This window comes from Mustela nivalis (assembly GCF_964662115.1).
Source record: "Mustela nivalis genome assembly, chromosome: 10".
Lineage (NCBI taxonomy): Eukaryota > Metazoa > Chordata > Mammalia > Carnivora > Mustelidae > Mustela > Mustela nivalis.
Window position 1 is genome coordinate 8,103,499 of NC_139029.1, and position 22,935 is coordinate 8,126,433.

General features: G+C 46.2%; 1 protein-coding gene across 3 annotated transcripts in view; it reads left to right on the forward strand.

Moving 5' to 3' along the window:
- VPS13D (vacuolar protein sorting 13 homolog D) overlaps window positions 1-22,935 on the forward strand; it is a 252,275-nt gene that overhangs the window by 11,407 nt on the left and 217,933 nt on the right. For 2 of the 3 annotated variants that reach the window (XR_014299363.1, XM_082685387.1), the window contains exons 4-20: window positions 743-933; window positions 1,035-1,115; window positions 4,189-4,305; window positions 6,769-6,873; window positions 8,270-8,440; window positions 8,871-8,971; window positions 9,675-9,843; window positions 10,002-10,103; window positions 10,285-10,486; window positions 11,855-12,034; window positions 13,086-13,216; window positions 14,065-14,140; window positions 14,556-14,726; window positions 15,725-15,855; window positions 16,618-16,750; window positions 18,731-20,944; window positions 22,037-22,188. Coding sequence is in view for 2 of the 3 variants with exons in the window: in XM_082685387.1 (XP_082541513.1) it covers window positions 743-933; window positions 1,035-1,115; window positions 4,189-4,305; window positions 6,769-6,873; window positions 8,270-8,440; window positions 8,871-8,971; window positions 9,675-9,843; window positions 10,002-10,103; window positions 10,285-10,486; window positions 11,855-12,034; window positions 13,086-13,216; window positions 14,065-14,140; window positions 14,556-14,726; window positions 15,725-15,855; window positions 16,618-16,750; window positions 18,731-20,944; window positions 22,037-22,188 (4,427 nt within the window). In the remaining variant the exon portion in view is untranslated. Of the gene's footprint in view, window positions 1-742; window positions 934-1,034; window positions 1,116-4,188; window positions 4,306-6,768; window positions 6,874-8,269; window positions 8,441-8,870; window positions 8,972-9,674; window positions 9,844-10,001; window positions 10,104-10,284; window positions 10,487-11,854; window positions 12,035-13,085; window positions 13,217-14,064; window positions 14,141-14,555; window positions 14,727-15,724; window positions 15,856-16,617; window positions 16,751-18,730; window positions 20,945-22,036; window positions 22,189-22,935 lie in introns of those variants that run through there. The other variant, XM_082685388.1, reaches the window with a different exon arrangement.

The following is a 22,935-nucleotide window of genomic DNA, read 5'->3' on the forward strand; positions in this document are numbered from 1 at the left end:
ACTTGGCCAGAAATGGTAGGGCTTGGGAAATCAGTATCATGGTTCTAGGCGGTTTCACGTCAGTCTGGGTTTTTATGAAGAATCAGGATTTAGAATTATTACCCATGTTTCAGCTGATATGTTTAAGACTGGACATACTCAAAGTCTGGTAGTTCCCAAGAAGTGGTTCTCAACCAGGCCATGAATAACGGACAAGAAAAGAATTTTGAACTCATGGGCTTGGGCAGATGCTTTGGGGAGAAAGACACTCCGAGGAAGTTTAAGAAGTAGTTCAGTTGGGGAAGAGGCACTTCGTGGAGGAGGGTCATTGCATTTGATAGGGTCAATCTTTTTAAGATTTTTTTTTTTTTTTTTTTTTTAGAGAGAGAGAGAGAGATAGTGAGAGAGAGAGAGAGCACACGTGGGGAAGGAGAGGGAGAAGCAGGTTTCCCTCTGAGCAGGGAGAGCCACACAGGGTTCCATCTCAGGACCCCAGGATCATGACCTGAGCCAAAGGCAGACGCTTAACCCACTGAGCCACCCAGGCGCCCCCACACTGGGCTTTTTATTGTGCCTCGTTCTTACAGATCTCAGCCTACTAACTTTCTGTTTCCCATGTATGAGAACCTGTTGCCTGCTCTCTTAGTTTAAAAAATCAGTGATGAAAGTCCCTATGCTTCTTATAGAAAACTAAAAGAATACAGAAAAAAATGTAGGAAGTGAAAACGTATATGGGCACTTGACAAGACTTTGCTTTCCCCAGGCCTGATTGGGAAGGTAACGCTTCAGATTCCCTTTTACCGCCCCCACGTGGACCCTTGGGTGATCTCCATCTCCAGCCTTCACTTAATCGGAGCCCCTGAAAAGTTAGAGGATTTCAACGATGAGAAGGAGAAGCTCCTGGAGAGGGAGCGCAAGAAGGCTCTGCTCCAAGCCCTGGAGGACAGATGGAAGGCAAGGCACACTCCCTCGGCCCCCAGACCCTCTGCGTGACACAGACGAAACGAGCAGAGCACTGGATTTGGCTAACCCCCCCCCCCCTCTTTCCTTTGTAGAACGAGCGCCAGCGGAAGGGGGAGTCCTACTGGTACTCAGTCACCGCTTCTGTAGTTACGAGGATTGTGGAGAATATTGAAGTAAGTCCTGACTTTGGTAAAGTATGAACAATGACAGGGAGACTTCTCAGGCTTAACTGTGCTGTGCCTCTCAGTACCTTGTTTCTCGTGGGTTCGACTGAGCCGGGGTGTACAGAGCCTTCGCTGACGGCTCGGTCATGCCCTGTTCTAGGCAGTGGCCAAGGAAAACCTGAAAAGCTCGTCTCCAGCTCTGGCCAGACAGGTTTCTCTTGCTTCATCTCGTGTGAGTAGGAGTTTTCCTTTCACTCATATTTCGCTTCGTTTTTGAACATTGGACTCTTACTTGCCAAAAGGATGTGTACCTCCTTAGAAGCCGGGCCACCTAAGCCTTCACGACTGATCATTTCAGGGCAAATCACTTCACCTCTCTGGTCTCGGTTTCTTTCTGTAACACAAGGGAGGTTGCATGCCTGCTTTCTAGGTGGTTACGTAGTGAATGGCCAATAGCCCGTAGAGGTGTTGAGTCTCTCACTGATGGATCTGGTGGCGGTTTGAAGGGTTATGATGTCAGGGCTGTTGGCCACATTTTCTGCTTTAATTACAGCTTTGTTTCGTCCTTGAAGACTAGATCAGGGTCCATGCTAATTTTTATGAGTGCCGTAATAGTGAGCCTGTACTTAGCACCTATGGGGTTTTCCTGCAGTGCTAAGGTGCAGGGGCCAAATGGTTTCAAGGTATATGACTTCCTTGCCGAATGCAGTCTGAGATTGTTGGTTTTGTAACTGTCATAATGTTGACAGAGAGATCAGTACATTTGAGGTGAGTGCTTTGAATTCTGTTTCAGGCAGTTATATATCTATATATATATATTTAGCTGTCATTTAAAATAACCCATCATTATTATTTTTACTAATAGCTTTATTGAGATTTAGTTCACATCCTGTAAAGTTTACCCCTCTAGTGTGTACACTGTAGTGTTTTTACAGGGTGTTTACAAAGTGCCCTGACTGCCACTCCGTAATTCCTGACCACTTTCATTACCCCCAAAAGAAACTCCATACCCACTTAGTAGCCACTCGCGTGTCTCCTCTCCCTCCAGCCCCACACAACCACTAAGCTTTCGGGTTGGTGTTTTGGACATTTTGTGTCCATGTGATCCTACGCTGTGTGGCCTTTTGTGTCGGGCCTCTTGTACTTAGCATCATGCTTTCAAGGTCCCTCCACATTGTGGCACGGACCAGTACTTGATTCCTTTTTATGACCGAATAATGGGTTCGGTCAGAGATCTGGACGGTCAAAGATAAAGTTGAATGTTTGTGAAAGTGGTGAAAACAGATTTTATTCAGTAACTGCTGACAGAAGGGGAAAGAGCAGAGCTCTGTTCCAAATAACACAGAGGTGGCAGGGGCTTTTAAAGGGGGAGTGAGGCAGAGGGTCCTGTGGGGGAGGGCTCAGGTGGAGAATGATGAAGGGTCAGTGTCCCCATGATAAGGCCAGCTGTATCTGCTGGCTGGGCTTCTGTGCTCCCGCAGAGGCTGAGACTGAGAGATGGGCCCTGTCCTCCCTGATGATTGCATTTCAAAGGAATGGCTCTCAGGTCCTTGGTTATAGGAGATACATACACATCTCATAGGGACAGAGAAAGGATTCACAATTTTAAGCCCTTTTTGGTAAAGGCGCTGAGAAAGGGAGGTCAGGGACCTATTGTCGGGCTTTGGCTGGAACAAACCGCCCTGAGCTTTTCCAGACAGGAACACAGAATGAGGCTGGAATGTCCCAGCGACGCAGGCTTAGGTGCTAGAAGCCGTGTTAAATGTGGTCCCATCTCTCAGTACAGCAGGTTGAATGGAGCGTTCTTACTGAGAGGTTTTGTGGGTTTTGGGATCTACTGCATTTTGTTTATCTGCTCATCAGCTGATGGACATTTGGGTTGTTTCCACTTTTTGCCTCTTACGACTAATGCTGGTGTCAGCCTTCATGTATATGTTTTTTTTGTGAATGTATGTTTTCAGTTCTCCTGACTAGATACCTGGGAGTAGAACTGTGGGGGTTATATGGTAACTGTGTTTAATTTTTCGAGGAACTTGCAAACTGTTTTCCAAAGAGGTCGCACTGTTTTACAGTTTCTCTGGTGATGTAGGAACATTTTAATTTCTGCACATCCTCACTGATACTTGTTGTCTGTCTTGTGGTAATAACCACAATAGTGGGTATGAGGAGCTACCTTGCTGTGGTTTTGATTTGCATTTTCTTACTGGCTAATGCTGAATACCTTTCCATATGCTTATGGTCATGTGTATATCTTTTTTTTGAGAAATGTCTATCCAGAGCCCTTTTTCATTAAAAATATTGGTTTATTTGTTTTTTTATTGTTGAGTATCTTGTTGTTGGTGTTTTTAGAGATTTTATTTATTCGAGAGAGCACAAGCAGCGGGGAGGGACAAAGGGAGAGGGAGAAGCAGGCTCCAAACTAAGCAGGAAGCCCAATGTGGGCCTCTATCCCATGACCCTAGGATCATGACCTGAGCTGAAGGCAGATGCTTAACTGTCTGAGCCACCCAGGTGGCCCAAGAGCTCCTTATATATTTTGGATTCTAGTCCGTTACCAGGTGCATGATTGACAAATGTTTTCTCCCATCCTGTGGTTTGTCTTTTCACTTTCTGTTACAAGTTTTAATTTACTGAAGCAGAGTGTCTTTTTTGTAACCCACCTCCAGGAGCCAGGGGAAATGAATAAGTATAAAATCTATGTGTCCTGTTGGTGTTCCTGTGTCTAGGTGCGGGGACACAGAGGCAAGATTAAGATACTGTAAGAGAGGGCAGGCCTGTTATCTAGATCCGGCAGTATTTCTTTTGGTGTTTTTTTTTTTAAAGGGGTCTTATGAAATGGTTTAACGAAAGTATTGTAGCTCTTATCTGGAGGTAGCACTAAACACAAAGAAATGTCCTTCATGTCCTTTTTGATCTTAGCTCTCAGGACTGTGGTTAAAATTCTCATAGCATTGGACATATGTGTGCTGTAAGCATTTGTATAAACTGTGACTTTCTAATGCTCAAGGGCAGTTTGGCGTCGGCCCGTAGTATTCTACCTGTAGCGCATCTAAAAGTGTTCTCCTTTGTTCTCCCCCTGCAGTTAAAAATTCAAGATGTCCATTTGCGCTTTGAAGATGGTATTACCAATCCGTCCCATCCTTTTGCATTCGGCATCTGTATTAAGAATGTGTCCGTGCAGAATGCTGTGAATGAGCCTGTGAGTATGAACTGCGCTTGCAAACTAGAAGAAAGCACTGGGTCTTGGGAACTGGGGGCTCTGCCTTCGGTCATTTCATGTCTCCTAAAGGAGGCCACGTTCTTTATCACCCCGTTCTTTGGCGGGCATGTATGTTTCTTGTCTGTGTCAACAGATTAATTTGCCAAAGTCGGGAAATGGCCAGTTTTTTCTGACCTTTCTTTATTTCACTCCTATGTTAAATGTTGAATCCCTTTCATTTTGTGCACAAAGAAACTGAGTCACAGAAAGGGTTTCAGCTTTGATTTTTATCTCATGCTATGTGTACTCCCAGGGTAAGCTCGTTCTGTTTCAGAGAATCAGCCATGCCCTGGAATATTGTTGATGCCTTCCACATCTGAACCCTGTATCCACCTCTCTTCTGACCTTCTCGTTCGTTGTCTTTAACTACCTATGGGACACCTCTGTGGTGTTCTAGGCTTGTCATAAGCAAAATTATACCATTATGTTCCACTGGCCCTTTATACTTCCCTGAAACCAATGTTTCCTTTTTATTCTCTAACACGTTACTGAATGTTAAACAAAACTAACATCTTTTGAGCACTTTCATGTGCCAGACACTGTTCTTAGCATTTTACATGATTTGCCTCATTGGATTCTCAGGACTTTTCACCCCCACTGTTAACCTCGCATTGCATACAGCTAAGTATGCCAGGGCACGAACCCACATGGACCAGCTGCAAAGTGGGGGTTGGCAAATGGCGGACTGTAGAGCAAAGCCCCTCCACTCTCTGTTTATGTCCATAAAGAATGACTGGATGGATCACAGCCACACCTGTCATTTATAGATCGTTTGAGGCTGCTTTTCTGCTCCAGTGGGCAGAGTTGAGTCGTTCCAGTGGAAATCGTACAGTCCACGAACCCGTCCTATGTGCTCTCTGATCCTTGCCGGAAAAAGTTCGCACCCCTGCTCCGGAGCATGGGTCCTCAGCCTCTGTGCTCAGCTCCCCAAGCCTGTGCTCAGCCTTCTGGTTCTTATTCCTCAACCTCAGTATCCATCTGCTCACAGCATCCTGCCAGTTTTCCTTGCGGAGTGTGTCAGATATGTCTCTTCTCCTCGTCCTCCCTGCGTCTGCCTTCCTTCAGGACCCTGTAAGCTTTGGTCTGAGCTCATAAAACATCCGGTTTTCATGACTTCCTTGCTTCCATTCTCGATTCTTTCTAACGCAGTGCTTCCCCGTCTCTTCCACACCATGGCACACCACATTTGGCCAAGGTCCTGGGGCCAATGCGTGCAGCTGCTGAAGGGGCTGGAGGTGGTGAGCCAGATAGTTCTAAATGTAACCTGAGCCTATAAACATGCCCATCTCCCAGTATACTCACGACTCTTTCTCTAGCACACCAAGGAGGGAAGCTCCACTTTGCACTGTTGCCAGAGTCCTTCCTGTTCCTCAGACACATCCCTGACCCTGCTGGCAGGCCTGCACCACAGCCCTTAGTGGCTCCGTGTCTCTTAAAGTATCAAGTCCAAACTCCTTAGTGTGGCATAGACTTCTTTCCTAGCGTATTCGTTTCCTAGGGCTGCCTTAAAAGTCACCATAAGTGAAATGGCTCAAGACGACAGAAATTTATTCTCTTTAGTTCTGGAGGCCTGAAGTCCAGAATCCAGGTGTTCGCAGGGCCGGTTCGTCTGGAGGCTCTGCGGGAGAAGCCATCCCTCCTTGCTTCTGGTGGTTGCCGTCGAATTTCTTGCCTCCTGGACACGTGCCTTCTATCTTTGTCTCCATCTTTCTCCCCTGGGTGTCTGCCTTCTCTTCTTAGAAGGATCCTCGTCATTAGACCAGGGCCCACCCTCATCCAATATGACCTCGTTTTAATTGGATTACATCTGTAAAGACTCTCTTTCGAGTAACATCCCCTTCACAGGTTCTAGGAGGTCATGAATTTCTGGGGTTGGGGGGGTGGCACTTCACCCAGGACACCTAGTGGCGTTGCACGCTGCTTTCAGTAGCACTTGACTATCCACTCCAAGTGTGTGTACCAGTCCTGCCCTCCCACCGAGAGTGCGGTGCTCCCGTCACACAGGTGGAGTTGCCACCCTCTGAAGACACCAGGCCGTCTGTACGGTGGACCTGACGCTTCGACGTGTGTCCCCACCCTTGCCTCCTACCCTGCCTGGTGTCCAAACCATACACATCTCTTGAGGCTTATCCACGTGGCGACATTTTCTCTTTTGCTTGCTCATAGCCTCTCATGTATTTTTCTTCTGCTTCCCTCTGCTTCGTTAAAACTGTTGCATGTTTGTGTTCCCAGTTAGCCAGATTTTGAACACTGTCAGAGCAAAACCGTGTTTTAATTCAGTTTTGTATCCCCAGCCCCCTTGCAAAGTGCCATTGCATGCCTCCTCAGAAACGGTTGTTGAACGGATGGGTGAGTTTGTGACTACAGAGAGTCATGTTTTTTGCCTTCCCTGTTTTACCGCAGGTACAGAAGTTAATGCGGAAAAAGCAACTAGACGTGGCAGACTTCAGCGTCTACTGGGATGCCCACTGCACTTTGTTGGGGGACTTGCCCCAGGTGGAGTTACAGGTAGGATTCTGGCAGAAGGCTGTGTGGGAACGCAGCACGGAAGTAGAGTGTGGGGCCCCCGCCAAGTAGGTTTCTGTTCTCTGTGGCTCCAGTCGCCATTCCCATGTCCCTCTTCCTCTGCAGGCCTCCAGTCTCTAGTGGGTTTGCCTGACATACTGCATCTGCGTGTAGTTCAGAACAATATATCGTGTTTGTGTATGCTTCATGTTTGTATCACAGGCTAGGTTTCTTTGTTTTCTTTTTTCTCACTTAAAGCTGTATTTTTAAGATTGATTACTGTTGCTGTTTCTATTTCTGGTTCATTGCTTCTGACTCCTACACTGTATTCCGTGGCATACATCTAACATACTTACATATTCTTTAAAGCATCACAGACTCGACGTCCAGATTTTAAACAAACAAAACACCAGCTCTGACTCTTAAAGAAGAGCTTTTCTTACTCTGTGTATATTGGAACTTCACCTGTGGTCGTATTCCTTTAAGAAATACTTAGGAAGGCATTAAAATCATGGGACATATAGTATTTTTGTTTGTGAAGGATAAGAAATTCTGAGTTTAATCTTTCGGTAAAGAAATTGTGGGTGGTTTAAGTAGAATGCGGAAAAAGGACTTACTTTTCCCCCTTATCTAAGATTTTCTTTGGCTGGCATGCTGCTGTACAGAACGGTTTTGTTTTGCTAATTTGATTAAATAAATACTGTACATCCATATAGAGAACCATATGCAGTTATAGAAAAGAAGAACAAAGATCTTTATGATAACTATGGAATCGTCTCTAAAGTTTAGTATTAAGTTTAAAGAACTGAGGTAAGACAGCATGCATGCCATTTGTGTAAGAATGGTTAAAAAACCAGAAAATCATGGATCTGTCTGAACACAGGCAGAATGCCTCTGGTGCGATACAGAAGAAACTGCTATTATTGGTTGCCTCTGGGGAGAAAAATTGGGTGGCTGGAGGATGGGAGTCCGAAGGAGATATGGCACCTTTTTTTTTTCTTTTAAAGACTATTTATTTATTTATTTATTTGACAGAGATCACAAGTCGGCAAAGAGGCAGGCAGAGAGAGAGAGGAGCTGAGCAGAGAGCCTGATGCGGGGCTTGATCCCACCACCCTGGGATCATGACCTGAGCCGAAGGCGGAGGCTTTAACTCACTGAGCCACCCAGGCGCCCCGATATTTCGCCTTTTTTTGCCTTTCAGTTTTGAACCACGTGAATGTTTTACCTGATAAGAGATACAGATAAAATTTAAAAAAATTCTAGAGAGCTTTTAGATTCCTAGTTTTGTCCTCGTTTGGGATTTTGAGGTAATACATTGTAAATTACGTAGTATACCAGCCTGTGACTTGAACCTGAAAACACTCGCCACAAGGACAGACATTCTTGTGACCCGCAGGAGGCCATGGACAAGAGCATGGAGAGCCGCGCGCATCACTACATCCTGGAGCCCGTGTGCGCATCTGCTCTCTTGAAGAGAAACTGCTCCAAAGAGCCCCTGAGGTCTCGGCACAGCCCTCGGATCGAGTGCGACATTCACCTGGAGACCATCCCCTTGAAACTCTCTCAGGTACTCCCTTTCTGCCCGGTGGCTTCTCTCCCTGGGGGACCGTAATGGGGGCCAAGGAAGCGCGGTGATAGAAGGATCTCAATACTTCACGGCACCCCAGTGGGAAGGAAAGTGCCCGGGAGACCAGTGTCGTGGCCGGTGTAGCACCTGCTGCATGTCATACGGGGGCACCGGGCTGCCGTCCGGTTAGTTTTGATTTGGTTCTGAAGCACGGGCCAGAGTCTGGGACGTGCAGCGAACAGGAGTCCTGCACTGTCCGTGGTCGGAGAGAAGGGCCACGTGATGCTGAAACGTGGTCTCAGGAGCACCCTGGATTTCCATTCAGTGGCTTGACCAATACGAATTGTCCTCGGTAGAGATGGGCATCAACCGAGTAGAAGAAACACATCAGTATTAACCTAGTTGCTCTCTCTTAACCTCTGCTGAAAAGCTGCAGTACCGGCAGATCATGGAGTTCCTCAAGGAGCTGGAACGAAAGGAGAGGCAGGTCAAGTTCCGAAGATGGAAGCCCAAAGTGGCCGTGTCTGAGAAGTAAGGGCTCGTGAGCGACCTGTGCCCCTGACTTGCATGGTGGAGCGTGGCTGGCCTTGTCCGTGGGTCAGAAATGGGCCTCACTGTCCCTGGGACGTGGCTGGAGCTAAAATACAGTTGATTTTTCTGACCTTTGAAGTGTCATCTCTGTGGTTGACCTGCATGGATGTTCATACTGTCTGTTTTGTTGCTGTTGGGGGTTTGCTCCCAGGTAGAGCATAGGGGAGTTAAAGTCCTCTCCGTCTTACTTAGCAAGTATGCCAGTGCTGCTCTTGTGGGATTTGACTGTGTAGGCAGTAACTTCATAGTGATCTCTGAGCCTGCTTTCCTGTGTCCCTGCTCCCGTGCTGTCCGGGCAGCATTTAGGTAGCACACCTGATAACTTAGGTTGCCAAAGTCAGTCTTTTCCTATTGCAGTGATAGACTGGGGTGGGCCAGGGTATTAAAAATTTTCAAGATCTTGTGTATTTCCACGGCTTTTCCAAAGTATGCCATTTAAAATCTTTCGTGTCCAAATCCTTTCTAATTGTCTTAAGATAGTTTTTACCCTGTGGTCACTGGTTGATTACCTGTCAGTGGGCCGCACTACTGTTACAGGTGATTCAAACCAATTCTGTCATATGTTATTACTGATGTTGAAGTTGAGAATCTATTTGATGTTCTTTGTGTGAGAAGTAATTAACATTGTTATGAACCATCTCAGCTGCCGAGAATGGTGGTATTTTGCTCTGAATGCCAACCTGAACGAGATCAGAGAGGAGAGGAAGCGCTGTACCTGGGACTTCTTGTTGCACCGGGCCCGCGATGCCGTGTCTTACACCGACAAATACTTCAGCAAGCTGAAAGGAGGCTTGCTGCATGCAGACGACAGGGTGAGGGACTCTTGTTACCTTCATTGTTTCTTGGCTTCCAGTGGGAGTGTGGGCAGGTGGAACAGTTCCCTCATCGGACTTGTAGCGGTTTGTGAAGGCGTCTGGTTTCTCTGGAGCTCTAAGACCTGTTTTGTTTGTTTTTGTTTTAATCCAAATAGGAGGAGATGCGCCGGATTGAGGAGGAACAGAGCTTTGAGGAGTTGAAGATTTTGCGTGAACTGGTTCATGAGCGATTTCACAAGCAGGAAGAACTGGCGGAGGTCAGACATCCTCCATGGGAGGGCATACTCGGACCCTCCACGCTCAGAGAGCCTCAGTTCCGATGTGCTGTGCTTCTCGGTGGGGGTGATGGGGGGCGGCGCGGCGGAGAAGAATCCGTGGGACATCTCAGCTTGTTTCTGTCTTTGGGGCCTCATATTTGCTCATTTCTGGTTCACGCAGAGCCTACGAGAGCCTCAGTTGGATTCTCCGGGGGACTCCCCTGGGGACCCGGAGACGAGTGGAGGCAGTGGGATGCTCCAGTACCTTCAGTCCTGGTTTCCTGGCTGGGGTGGCTGGTACGGGCAGCAGACCCCTGAGGGGAGAGTGGTCGAGGGGCTGTCGGCAGAGGAGCACGGACAGTGGACTCCCGAGGAGATCCTAGGTAAGAGGGGTGCGGGCCTTCACTTGCCTGCCCTTGGGTGTCCTGAAGGGAGACACTTGGTTCATGAAACTTCGTCTGGTATTGGTGCAGCGGCCCGTAGTGTTTGTCAAATAAAAGAAGGAGACATTTGTAAACAGTTCATCTCGCATTCGTAGATTTAGATGGAGGAAGTTTTTGAGAGAGAACTTCGTTTGCAGCTGCATCGCCGCATTGGAATAATGAGCACAGTTTCAGAGCTGAGCGGCGGTGACTGTAAGGGAACGAAGCAAGTTCAGGAGGCCTAAACTCTGAGGCTGGGGCATCAGTCCAAAACCGCTGGTTTAGAGCCGTGCTGTGCAACACGGTAGCTGTAGTCACAGATAGGCTACCTATCTGTTTTTATATTTGATCGAGGGGCACCTGGATAGCTCAGTGGGTTAAAGCCTCTGCCTTCGGCTCGGGTCATGATCTCAGGGTCCTGGGATCAAGCCCCACATTGGGCTCTCTGCTCAGTGGGGAGCCTGCTTCCCCCTTCTCTCTCTGCCTACTTGTGATCTCTGTCAAAAAAAAAAAAAAAACTTAAAAAAAAATTTGATCGAAGCAAACATACATAAAATGCACACGCTGTACTTACATAGATGGGCGGCTTCCAGAGTGAATATTCCTGTATAACCTGCGCGCTGATAAGAAATAGAACACAACCAACACCCCAGAGGGCTTTGTGCATTTTGTATGCTGTCCTGCGTGTTACAGTCTTTTTCCTAATTTATAACACCATCGATTTGTTTACCTATTTTCAAACAGATGGCTATTTAAATTCAGATTAATTAAAATTAAAAGAAAAAAATTCTGTTTTTTTCCTTCAGTTACACCAGGCATGTCAGCTATAGAGCCCAAAGGTGCCTGTGGCTGGTGGTCCCTGAGCCCACCGTGGGGACGTAGAGCATCTCACCGTGTTGGGCAGCATGGCTTATGCTGGCCTCCATCCTGAATCTTCACGTCCTCCCTCTCAGAGAATGAGCTGATAAGATCTCTTTCTCTCTCTCTTTTTAAAAGACCTTAAAACATATTTATTCATGAGAGAGAGAGGCAGAGGTAGAAGGATGCGGGACTCGATCCCAGGACTCTGGGATCACGACCTGAGCCAAAGGCAGACACTCAACTGACTGAGCCACCCAGGCACCCCAATAAGATCTCTTACATTTTGCATTGGGGATGAAGCAATTGTTCATGACTTTGGAGCTCTTCCCTGAACAAAGGGGAAAACTGTTCAATAATGTCATCATCACTGTGATCCATGGGGCCACATGGATCACAGTGATCGACTTTTTCAGCGTTTTTCGACTTTTTCCGTGTGTTCCCCTGATGTCTTTTTTTCCTCGCGCTCAGGCACTGAGGAGTTTTTCGACCCCACCACTGACGCGTCCTGCCTGAGTGCCTACATGAAGCGGGACCTGGTGTTTGCCACACTGAACGTGCAGCTGCAGCGGGGCACCGTGACGCTGCTGCACCAGGAGCCGGGTGGCCCTCGGGCCGAGGAGTGCGCCTTCATGCAGCTCGAGTTCTCAGGTGCTGCCCCGCAGAGCCATGGGTTGCTCTTCCCTGGCCCCGGCATCTGTGCGAGTCTCCCTGGTCGCGGTCCTCACGTTCCAGCGGGCTGCTGTGAGCGCGGGATGGTGGGAGGCAGAGTCACTGGGGGAGTGCGGGGCTCAGTGCCTGCGAGCCTCCGATCGGAGCATTCACCAGCCGGCAGGCACCGAGCCCTGTGTTCTGTGTGTCTGTAAAAGACGCTTTTAATCTGTATCGTGGATTCCATGATCTCGAACTCGGCCAGCCACACCGCAACTCGTGCCCCAGTGAAACTTACCTGCTGGAGGGCCTGGCATACAGCATGGGGGCCGCTGTAAACCGTGACATCACCAACAAAAAGCACAAAAATGCGAACCGCTTGGCACTAAGTAGATCACGAAAGGGGCACATGGGTGCAGCACAACGCTCTCTGGGTCACCCTCGGCTGTGAGCGCGCACGTTAGATGACTCAGATTTGTTTTTGCTGCGCACATGTCCTCAGAAGCTCTGAGAGGCTGGATTGCGGGGCTGTGAATTAGTTTTAGTGAGTAGGTGAATTCACAAACATGGAACCCACAGATACCGAGGACGGGCCATGTTTGACATGTTTGTGACTGAATTAAAGGTGTACTACGCAGATGCTGGGTTTTTAACATCTCACATAGACTTTTATTTCAGTGTAGAAAATAGCCACTTATCTCAGTAATTTAAAGGTAAACAACCAAAAAGAAAAAAAAAAAGCCATTTTGCTTGATTTTATCATCTTGAGAGCAGACGTATCATCAACTTAGTATGAACCAGCAGATGGCTTGAACTCAATGGTTACATGCTCCATGTAGAATTCATTCTGCGGGGAAACTTCTGATATCCCATGTGTAGTTACAGAGAGAGATTTATACAGACCCAGCGATACATGAGTAGGTTTTTAATTCTACTTTCAAGGAAAAAAACATCATATTAACCATCCTCTGTAAAATATTATAGCTCAGACTTGTAAGATACTTCCGGTTATCATGGCGTAGTATCAACTCTTACACTGGTATTTTTGTAGGTGTGAAGCTGCTAGCAGAGTCTCTTCCTCGAAGAAATTCCTCCTTGCTCTCAGTCCGGTTGGGTGGACTGTTTCTTCGAGACCTGGCCACAGAAGGCACCATGTTTCCCCTTCTGGTGTTCCCGAATTCAGTACGTATGGCAGTGGGATGGCTGCGCCGTCCCGGGTGGGGCGGACTGTGGTCTGTCTTAGGTGAGCAATAGGTAATACTAACTCAGTTCGTTCTGACATTGGGTCATGTTGAGAAGGATGAGTTGATTAAAAAAACAAATTTGAATTTAGTAAGGTTTTTAAATTTTCCAGAGAGTGAATGTTGGAGGGTTTTACGGCAGTGCCTTGTTCCTCTCCTCTGTCGTAGCTGCCGTGGAGTAGTTTGCTCTATTTTGGAAGAAAATAGCATCAGCACCACTGTTTTCTGCATTTCAAGGTCACTGTTCGCATCTCCTTTGTCTGGAGTTCATTTTCATGCATTCTGACCCTAAGTCACTGATAGAAAGTCCCATCTTTTTCAGAGTTCCAAGAGAACCACTTCAAGTTATCTATATATTTGTAATCTTTTATAGTCAATATACTTTATTAATTAGATCTTTGATCTTCTTAAGTTGGCAGAGGTACGATCAGAATAGCTGAGCATTTAGCTACTTGCTCTGTCTGTGACGTTTTTCAGGGGGTGGATTGTGGAGAGGGTGGGAGTACAGTGTGAGCGTCTACAAAGCCTTACATACGTCCTGCTCGTTTAGGAATCTGTCATTAAACACGCTCACTGCCGAGGAGCAGAGTAGTATACTGTCCATTTTAGCTTAGAAAAAGGCACAAATGAGAGAGATGAGTCCGCAAGTCCTATCATCCAGTGTCCGGTGAGTTTGGATTTGGAGTGCTGAGCGAGAGTGATGCCACAGGGCAGGACTTGAGGAAGTGTGTGCACGGCCAGTCGTCCCTTCTCACCTGACATTCATACATTTTGTGTGTGTTTTAATAGCAAAAAGAAGTTGGCAGAGTCTCACAGTCTTTTGGTCTCCAGACAATATCTGCAGACAGAAGTGATCATAACCCTGGTAATTTGTCGTATGTTCTTAAAACTAATCCTTAGAAATAAGATGATTACAGATCAGTAGTCTTGAGCAGTTGTAAGAGGGAGTGTGTCCTGTTTTGTCCCAGCGGTTTGTTGTGTGGCTCTGTGTTTGTCTCGGAGACTCTGTTCTCTGTTAACCCTCGTGTGACTGGTGTCCGCATGTAGTGCTTCCGGGGCCTGGGTTTCCGTAATGGGAGTGAATACAGCAACCCAGTCTTGAGGAGTCCTGTTGAGGCGGTCCTCATTAGGGCCTCTATTTTATAAAATTTTCATAAATGAGAACTAATTAGAAAATAATTTAGGAAATGTCTTTTTCCCCAGAATTCCTTACAGGTTATCAGGAATAGGGTGATTGTTTTCGCTGTGTTCCATTTTCTTTCTCTGTTTCTTCCCTTCAGCTGCGGATCCAGATGACCCGGTTTTTGAGATGCTGTATGAGAGAAATCCAGTGCACAGCCATTTTGAGAGGCGGCTGAATGTCAGCACGAGGCCCTTGAACATCATATATAATCCCCAGGCTATTAAAAAAGTAGCAGACTTTTTCTACAAGGGAAAGGTTCATACCTCAGGTTAACTTTTTTGTTTGTTTGATCTTCTGTTACTTTCTATAGACATCTTTCTTGTCATTTTTAGTGCTTTGGACAAGGGTTATTATACACTGAAGTGACCTGGAGTGGCTGGAATCAGAAAGGCCTAGAGGGCCCGTGGATAGGATTGTCCTTAGTTATAGAAACGGAGGAGGTGTCTTTGGAAAGTTACTTCTCCGAAAGGGAAATATTAAATATTTTCTTTGTCTTTGCTTCCATTTAGCATGCTTTAAAAAAAAGCTTCTGTTCTATTAGGAGGGTGGTTTCCTTGGCTACCCAGGATATTCTAGGCCAATGAATTTAGGAGGAACGTTCGAGAACTTCCTCTAGATGGTAGGGTCAGTGGTCTGTTTCACCTGCTTGGCGCAGTGTGAAATACTCATCCTCGCGGTGAGCAAGGAAGGGCTCATCCTGGCACTGTTCTCTGTCATCATTGCCTTATTCATGCCTCCCTTCGTTCCCAGGAGAGATTTGAGACCGTAGGAGCAGAGAAAGCACTCTCATTGACAGGCGAAAACAATAGTCCTTTCCTACATGTATTCCCTCTCTTCCTCCTTATAACAAGGGAGCTGTTTTAGTTTTTGGACCAGTTTTTGAGTCTTCGTGTCAACAACAGCTGTGAATGCTGTGGCTTTATTGCTCTGTCACTGGTAGAATATAGAAGGCATTTCCTTCCAAATCCCACATTTCTCTTGTAACGCAGTGGTATGCTTTCAGGATGTAGAATGGTCTGGGATCGTTCAGAAAATGGTTCAAGAAAATGCTAGTGACTTAGGTGCCTCCCCCACACCACGGCTGGGCCCCCATCGCTGCCCCCCTCTGGTTACCCCACGCAGTGCCGGCGCGGGTGGGAGTAGGCGCCGTTGTACGGACGGTTCTTTAGCTTCGGTGGGAAGTCGTGGTGAGCACAGATGTTGCAGTCGTCTTTCCCCGCAGCCGCTTGAGAATTCTCACTCTCCCGTGCGTCTCTAATCTTGCAGGTTTTGGCTATCAGTCTGAACTCGAGCTGAGAGTGGCAGAAGCTGCCCGAAGACAGTATAACAAACTGAAGATGCAGACCAAGGCAGAAATCCGACAAACGCTCGATCGTTTGCTGGTGGGGGACTTCATTGTAAGTGGGGCGGGGGCCGGCGCCCCTCTGTCAGCGTCTTCCCTTCCTCTGGTTGAGCACCCTTGTTTCAACTACAAGCATGGAGTTCACTGAAAATAGGAAATCCTTCTTAGCTAGCAAAAAATAAAACCTCATGGTCTTGACAGGCTGTCAAGAATACAAACGAATGGGGATGCCTGGGTGGCTCAGTCGGTTAAAGCCTGTGCCTTGGGCTCAGGTCATGATCCCAGGATCCTAGGATCGAGCCCTGCGTCGGGCTCTCTGCTCCGCAGGGAGCCTGCTTCCCCCTTCTCTTACTCTGCCTGCCTCGTGGCCTACTGTGATATCTGCCTGTCAAATAAATAAAATCTTAAGAAAAAAGATTCTCTCTCTCTCTCAAAAAAAAAGTGGAAATATTTGGGTTTCAGTGTTTATTGGAATTCCGTAATTTTGACCATACTGTGAGATAGTAAATCCTCTAACTGTAGAAGCCTGATCTTTCTTAAGCCGTGCATCACCACAACCAAAGAGTAGACAACCCCAGTCCTGTAATTTGCTAATTTTTTTTTCCTCCCACCTCAAACATTTGCCTGTGGTAATGTCTCAGATCCTTCAGCCTGTGGGTCTACTTTTGTTTTAAACTTTTTGCTCTGATACCATTGACCTTAAAGTGATCCAATAACCCCTGAATGTGGCTTTCAGAAAGCCTTGAGCCCAACCGATAATGCCGTTTAGTTTTCGTGGTTGTGGTTACGTGACTTCTGGTTTATTTTACTTCTACAGGAGGAGAGCAAAAGGTGGACCGTGCGACTAGATATTTCCGCCCCTCAGGTGATCTTCCCTGATGATTTCAAATCCAGGAACCCCGTGTTAGTTGTTGTGGATCTAGGGAGAATGCTGTTGACAAATAGCCAAGGTATGGTGTGAATGCGAAGTGGTGAAGACGGACCCCGCAGGGGTTGATCTGCCTGTGCTTACCCAAGTAAAGCTTAAAAAACACTTTCTAGGGGCACCTGGGTGGCTCAGTCAGTTAAGCATTCTTGATTTCAGCTCAGCTCATGATCTCAGTGTTGTGAGATCGAGCCCCGAGTCGGGCTCCATGCAGAGAATGGAGCTGCTTGAGATTCTCTCTCAATCTCTCTCTCTCTCTCAAAAAACGGGGCTTTTATGACATCTTAACCGCAAAGTTCACTTGTTACTTCTTTTATGACAGCTGTATTAGGATATGCTTTAAAATGGAAGTTCAGTTGTTGTTGGGATATTGACAGAATCATGCCCTTTACTGTGTTATCTCGTCCCAGAACAGTTTCATCAACCTGGGAAGACATTCCAAGCCCTTCTGCTGTCACTCTCCATTACCCCTTCTTCTGTGCCCTGCCAACCATTAATTTCCTGTCTCTGTGGATTTGATTCTGCTGAACATTTCATATGAATGCAGTTATGTGGCTTTTTAATGTGTGTTTTTTTTTCACGTAGCCTGATGTTTTCGAGATTTATCTATGTTGTAGCTTGTTGTACTTCATTCCTGCCTGTGGTGGAGTAATATTCCTGTGTGTGAATATACCACACCTTTACTAAGTGTTCGTCAGTTGGTAGACATTTGGGTTGTTTATGCTTTTTGGCTACCATGAACAATGTTTTACGAACATCCGCATACAGACTTTCGTGTAGATGTATTTTCAACCTCTAGGGTATTACTTCCGTGTGGAGTTGCTGGGTCATATGGTGACTTTGTGTTTTACATTTTGAGGAACTGCCAGATTGTTTTCCAAAAGGGTGGCACCATTTTACTATCTTACCAGCAATGTATGAAGGTTTCTATGTCTCTACATCTTTGCCAACACTTGCTGTTATCTGTCTTTCAGATTATAGCCTTTTTTTTCAATGTGAAGTAGTGTCATTGTGGTTTTTATTTGTATTTCTCATGAAGCACTTCGGATTTTAAGAAACACCATTTCTCAGAACTTCATTTCAGAAATAGAGGTTTAATCTATTTAGGGATATTAGGGACCCAAATAAAAAGAGACTCCTGGAAGGTGATTTCATTACTATTTCTAGATCCAAAAAATATTTATTGTTTACCTTGAGATGAGCAGGAAGAAAGAGGATTATGGGGTAAAAGGTTGAGGAAGCTTCTCAAATAATCTCAATCTTATCTTCACTGAGAAGACCCGAAAGAGAAGAGGGAGAGGATTCAAACAGGAGTGGGAAAGTTTGGTGCCACAGGGAATGTTAAAAGGGAATTAGATCTGAAGAAAAGGATCTCACACCACGGAAAGCACCCACTTGAACTTTTAAACTGTAAACATGGAGCAGAGACGTGGGTGACAGAACCCAGTGGTGTGATTTTGTAGTTGACTCAGCCCTGAGCAGTAAAAGACTGGACTGTGGAAGTCTGTAGAAGAGAAGGGTTGAATTGTGAAATCAGGCTTGGGTGTGGTGCTGTGAGCTTGTGAGCTCTGAGTTGGGCATTCGGGGTATTGTTGAATAAGACAGGTGAGGCCTGGGTTCCTTTGAAACATTCAGTGGGGAACCAAACGAGCACATAGATACAGGGAAAGGTGAACAGACAGCTGAGAGTGAGGTAGAAATGGTTGGGGAGAGCAGATGGTGGCTGACACGGGGAAGCAGGTTATTGGTTTCAGCTCCCCAATCTGCGTTCCGCTGTCAGCAGGCCTCCATCTTTTCTCTCTTGCGTTCTGATTTCACAATTACAAGACGAGTTTACATCGAAGAAATGGTAAGATCAGAATATCATGCTTAGAGTTGTTATCTGTGTGTTGTTTTTTTTAGATCAGGGTTGGTTGATTTTCTCTTTTTCCTTAATCATTATGTTACAGGAAGGAGTAAGGAAGGAGCAGACGTATACTTTGCATCTTCTGTTTTTTGTCTGCAGATGACTCCAAGAGGAAAAGTGGGGACGGGCTGGCGTCTGAAGAGGACCTGTTTAGTGATGACGAGTACAAGACGCCCCTTGCCACACCTCCCAGCACCCCCCCTCCCGAGACAAGCAGCGGTAACGGAGGGAAAACAGCGCCATTTGCTGAGATGGAATTCAGCGCAGAGCAGCTGCAGGCACATCTCATGAGCACGAAGATGTATGAGAGGTACTCCCTGTCATTCATGGACCTCCAGATCATGGTCGGACGAGTGAAGGACAATTGGAAGCATGTCCAGGATATTGATGTGGGGCCAACGCACGTGGTGGAGAAGTTCAACGTTCACCTCCAGTTAGAACGTCGCTTGATTTATACTTCAGATCCCAAGTACCCTGGAGCTGTGCTCTCAGGCAACCTCCCAGACTTGAAAATTCACATCAATGAAGAGAAAATATCTGCTCTGAAGAATTGCTTTGCTCTCCTGACCACCCCAGAGGTGAAGACTTCGGACACTCAGTTTAAGGAGAAGATTTTTCCACAAGGCGGGCAGCGGGGCAGTTTGCAAGACTCAGTCATGAATTTAACCCAGAGCTTCGTGATGCTTGAGCAGCATACCCGGGAGGTTCTGGTGGAGTCACAGCTCCTCCTGGCCGAGTTTAAGGTGAACTGCATGCAGCTTGGTGTGGAAAGCAACGGTCGGTACATTTCTGTGCTCAAGGTGTTTGGGACCAATGCTCACTTTGTGAAGAGGCCTTACGATGTGGAGGTCTCCCTGACCGTCCACGGACTGCTCCTCGTGGACACGATGCAGACGTACGGTGCTGATTTTGACCTTTTGATGGCTTCGCATAAGAACTTGAGCTTCGATGTCCCAACAGGAAGCCTCCGGGACAGCAGGGCCCAGTCTCCTGTCTCCGGATCCAATGCGGCCCACCTCACCAGTGCGGCCACACTGAATGACCCGTCGGCTACTGGTGTTTCACTTGACAAAATTCTCACCAAAGAACAGGAGTCCCTCATCAAACTGGAGTATCAGTTTGTGAGTTCAGAGTGCCCGTCGATGAATTTGGACAGCACTCTTCAGGTGATTTCGTTACAGGTGAATAATCTGGATATTATCCTAAATCCGGAGACAATCGTGGAGCTGATTGGTTTTCTTCAGAAATCTTTTCCCAAGGAAAAAGATGATTTGAGTCCTCAGCCTTTAATGACTGATTTTGAAAGAAGCTTCAGGGAAGAAGGAACTTACCAAGCTACATATGAACAGAACATCGAGGTTGCCGTGGAAATCCACAGGCTTAACTTACTGCTCCTTCGGACAGTAGGGATGGCAAATGGCGAGAAATACGGCAGAAAAATTGCAACTGCGAGCATCGGCAGCACCAAAGTTAACGTCTCAATGGGTAGCACATTTGACATGAATGGTTCTCTCGGCTGTTTGCAGCTCATGGATTTGACTCAAGAGAACGTTAAGAACCAGTACGTTGTCAGCATTGGAAATTCCATAGGCTATGAAAATATCATCAGCGACATTGGCTACTTTGAATCTGTATTTGTTAGGATGGAAGACGCAGCCGTGAGTGAAGCTCTGAGTTTCACCTTTGTTGAGAAATCCAAACAGGAGTGTCTTCTCAACCTCAAGATGGCTTCCTTGCATTACAACCACTCTGCCAAGTTTCTGAAGGAGTTGACGCTGTCCATGGATGAGCTGGAAGAAAATTTTCGAAGTATGCTGAAAAGCGCAGCTACCAAAGTCACTACGGTACTGGCTACCAAGACGGCCGAGTACAGTGAGATGGTGTCACTCTTCGAAACGCCAAGGAAGACTCGGGAATCCTTTGTCGTAGAAGAAAATGAAATGTATGGGTTTGGCCTCGCTGGGTCTCATTCTGACACCGTAAAGCTGATCTTGAACATAAACATTGAATCCCCTGTTGTGTCTATCCCTCGGAAGCCCGGGAGTCCCGAGTTGTTGGTGGGACACTTAGGACAAATATTCATCCAGAATTTTGTGTCAGGAGACGATGAATCCAGAAGTGACCGTCTGCGGGTAGAAATTAAAGACATTAAGTTATATTCTTTGAACTGCACCCAGTTGCCAGGCAGAGAGGGTCCTGGGTCCGAAGTAAGCCGGGGGTTTTGCTCTCCTTCTGGCTCTGCCAGTGCCAACAGTCAGGAGGAAGCTCATTTCACCCGACATGATTTCTTTGAATCTTTGCATAGAGGTCAAGGTGAGAGTGTAAATCTTTTGTCTCATTTTGTCAAAAGATTCCAAACCCGGTGTATGTGGTACTTTGCATAAAACAACAATGAAAACCTTTTCTTTTAGAGTTATCCCCCAGTGAATATTTAGATAGAATTTTAATAGGATTCTTCCTGTCAGGCTGGTATGTTTTCAGTTGTTCCCATTGGATACCATATTTGGCAAAATCAGAATTTTTGTTTTTATTTTGTTTTAAAGTAGCCTCCTTTAACATTGGATGAATGCCCATTTATGGGGAGGCTTCAAAGGGTGGGGTCTGTTAGAGTATTATTCAATTTGGTGAAATCCATCTGAATTTTTTCAGTTCTAAGCTGTAGATCTTTGCTAGTTAAATATTGTAGTCCAAGATAGCTGGGGGGTTGACAAAAGTGGGATGTGAAGTTTAGTCTGTGGATCTGATATTTTCCTTTCAGTATTCTGTCATCTTCTGTAAGGGGTTGGTTCAGGGTTCTAGGAGTAAAATGCCTTCATTTATGTTCTCAGTCTGATCTGCTAAAACCAAAACTTCAATCTATTAGCTTTGGCATCCACAGACATCAGCCTGGCTCTCCTTATCGGTAAAGAAATTCAGGCCTAGAGGGTTTTTCCATCTGTGGTTCTCAGATGTGAATTTGCCAGTTTGCTCACATCCTGACCTAAAGATGCTTTCTCTGCTTGGGATGAAAGGTGTTCACTTTGATGCCCAGTAAGAGGGATCAGTCTGTCATTGACAGCTGGGTAAAGATGAGCAGTTTGGTTTGGAAAATGCTGGCTTGGGAGGCTAAGAGAAGCTTAGAGACCTTAATGTTCCCCACATTGTGTTTTGAAGCCACCAAATGGAACATGTCATGAATGTATTGTTTCTTTTTGTGTATAAATTTACGTTTTACCTCTGTTTGCTGTGCGTTGGTCTGGGTCTTGCTATGAGTTTGCCCTCAGTCATAGACCCCAGGTGCCAGCTGTTCTGCCCTTTGGGTCTAGGGGTAACTCACCGGCTCGATTTTATACACCCTATACCTCAGCAACAATGCAGTAAATATATTAGTATTTCCAATCTGTCATTTTCTTTCTGTCATGCCAGCTTTTCACATCCTGAACAACACCACCATTCAGTTTAAACTGGAGAAGATCCCTATAGAGAGAGAATCTGAGTTGACTTTCTCCATTAGTCCAGATGACCTGGGAACTTCTAGCATCATGAAGATTGAAGGGAAATTTGTCAACCCAGTCCAGGTAAACATGTGTTGATTTTCATGTCTGGGCAGTTGAAGTTCTGTATTTACTTTATATAATAATAATATGTTCATGTCTTGTTACGTTATTTGTATATATAAAATGTTAGAAGGAAAATCTGTAAATTCAAGGAGACATTGTGACTGCCTGTTACTGTTGGTAACTTTGGTAACTTGTTCTGTGAATGTGGAGCGTTTTCACTGTGTCCTTTCATCGCCGGGGAACCAGTCTTGTTGGCCTTCTTCATGTGGGAGAACAGTGAGTTCTGTAGAGAGAGGAGGCAGATCGTTAATTCTGTTGCCATTCAAAACCAAGCAGAGTTACTGCTTAAAAAGTCAGTACTTGTCTTTCCCAGGAGGATACACTTTTGTCACTCTTCATTCACATACTTGGCTCAGCCTGGAGAACAATCTGATTATTTGAGCTGTTAACAGACCCTCTCAAGGGAGAATTAGTCTTGCCCTCTTTGAAATGAAATGGGCCCAGACAGGGATTTCATATGTGTGTGTGTGTGTGTGTGTGTGTGTGTGTGTGTGCGTGCGCACGTGCTTGGGTGTTGTGAGTATGCCCGTGTGTGTGTGATGAGTGTATGTGTACACAGCTATCCTATTTCCTTCAAAAGTGTCATTTCTCCTGCTTTCACAGGGCTGAGTGCAAAGAACACATCATTATAAAACAGTAGGGACAGGCGATCTTAGGACAGTGGACCGCAGCCTTGGGCAGTAACTGGTCACTAGTCCGTATCTG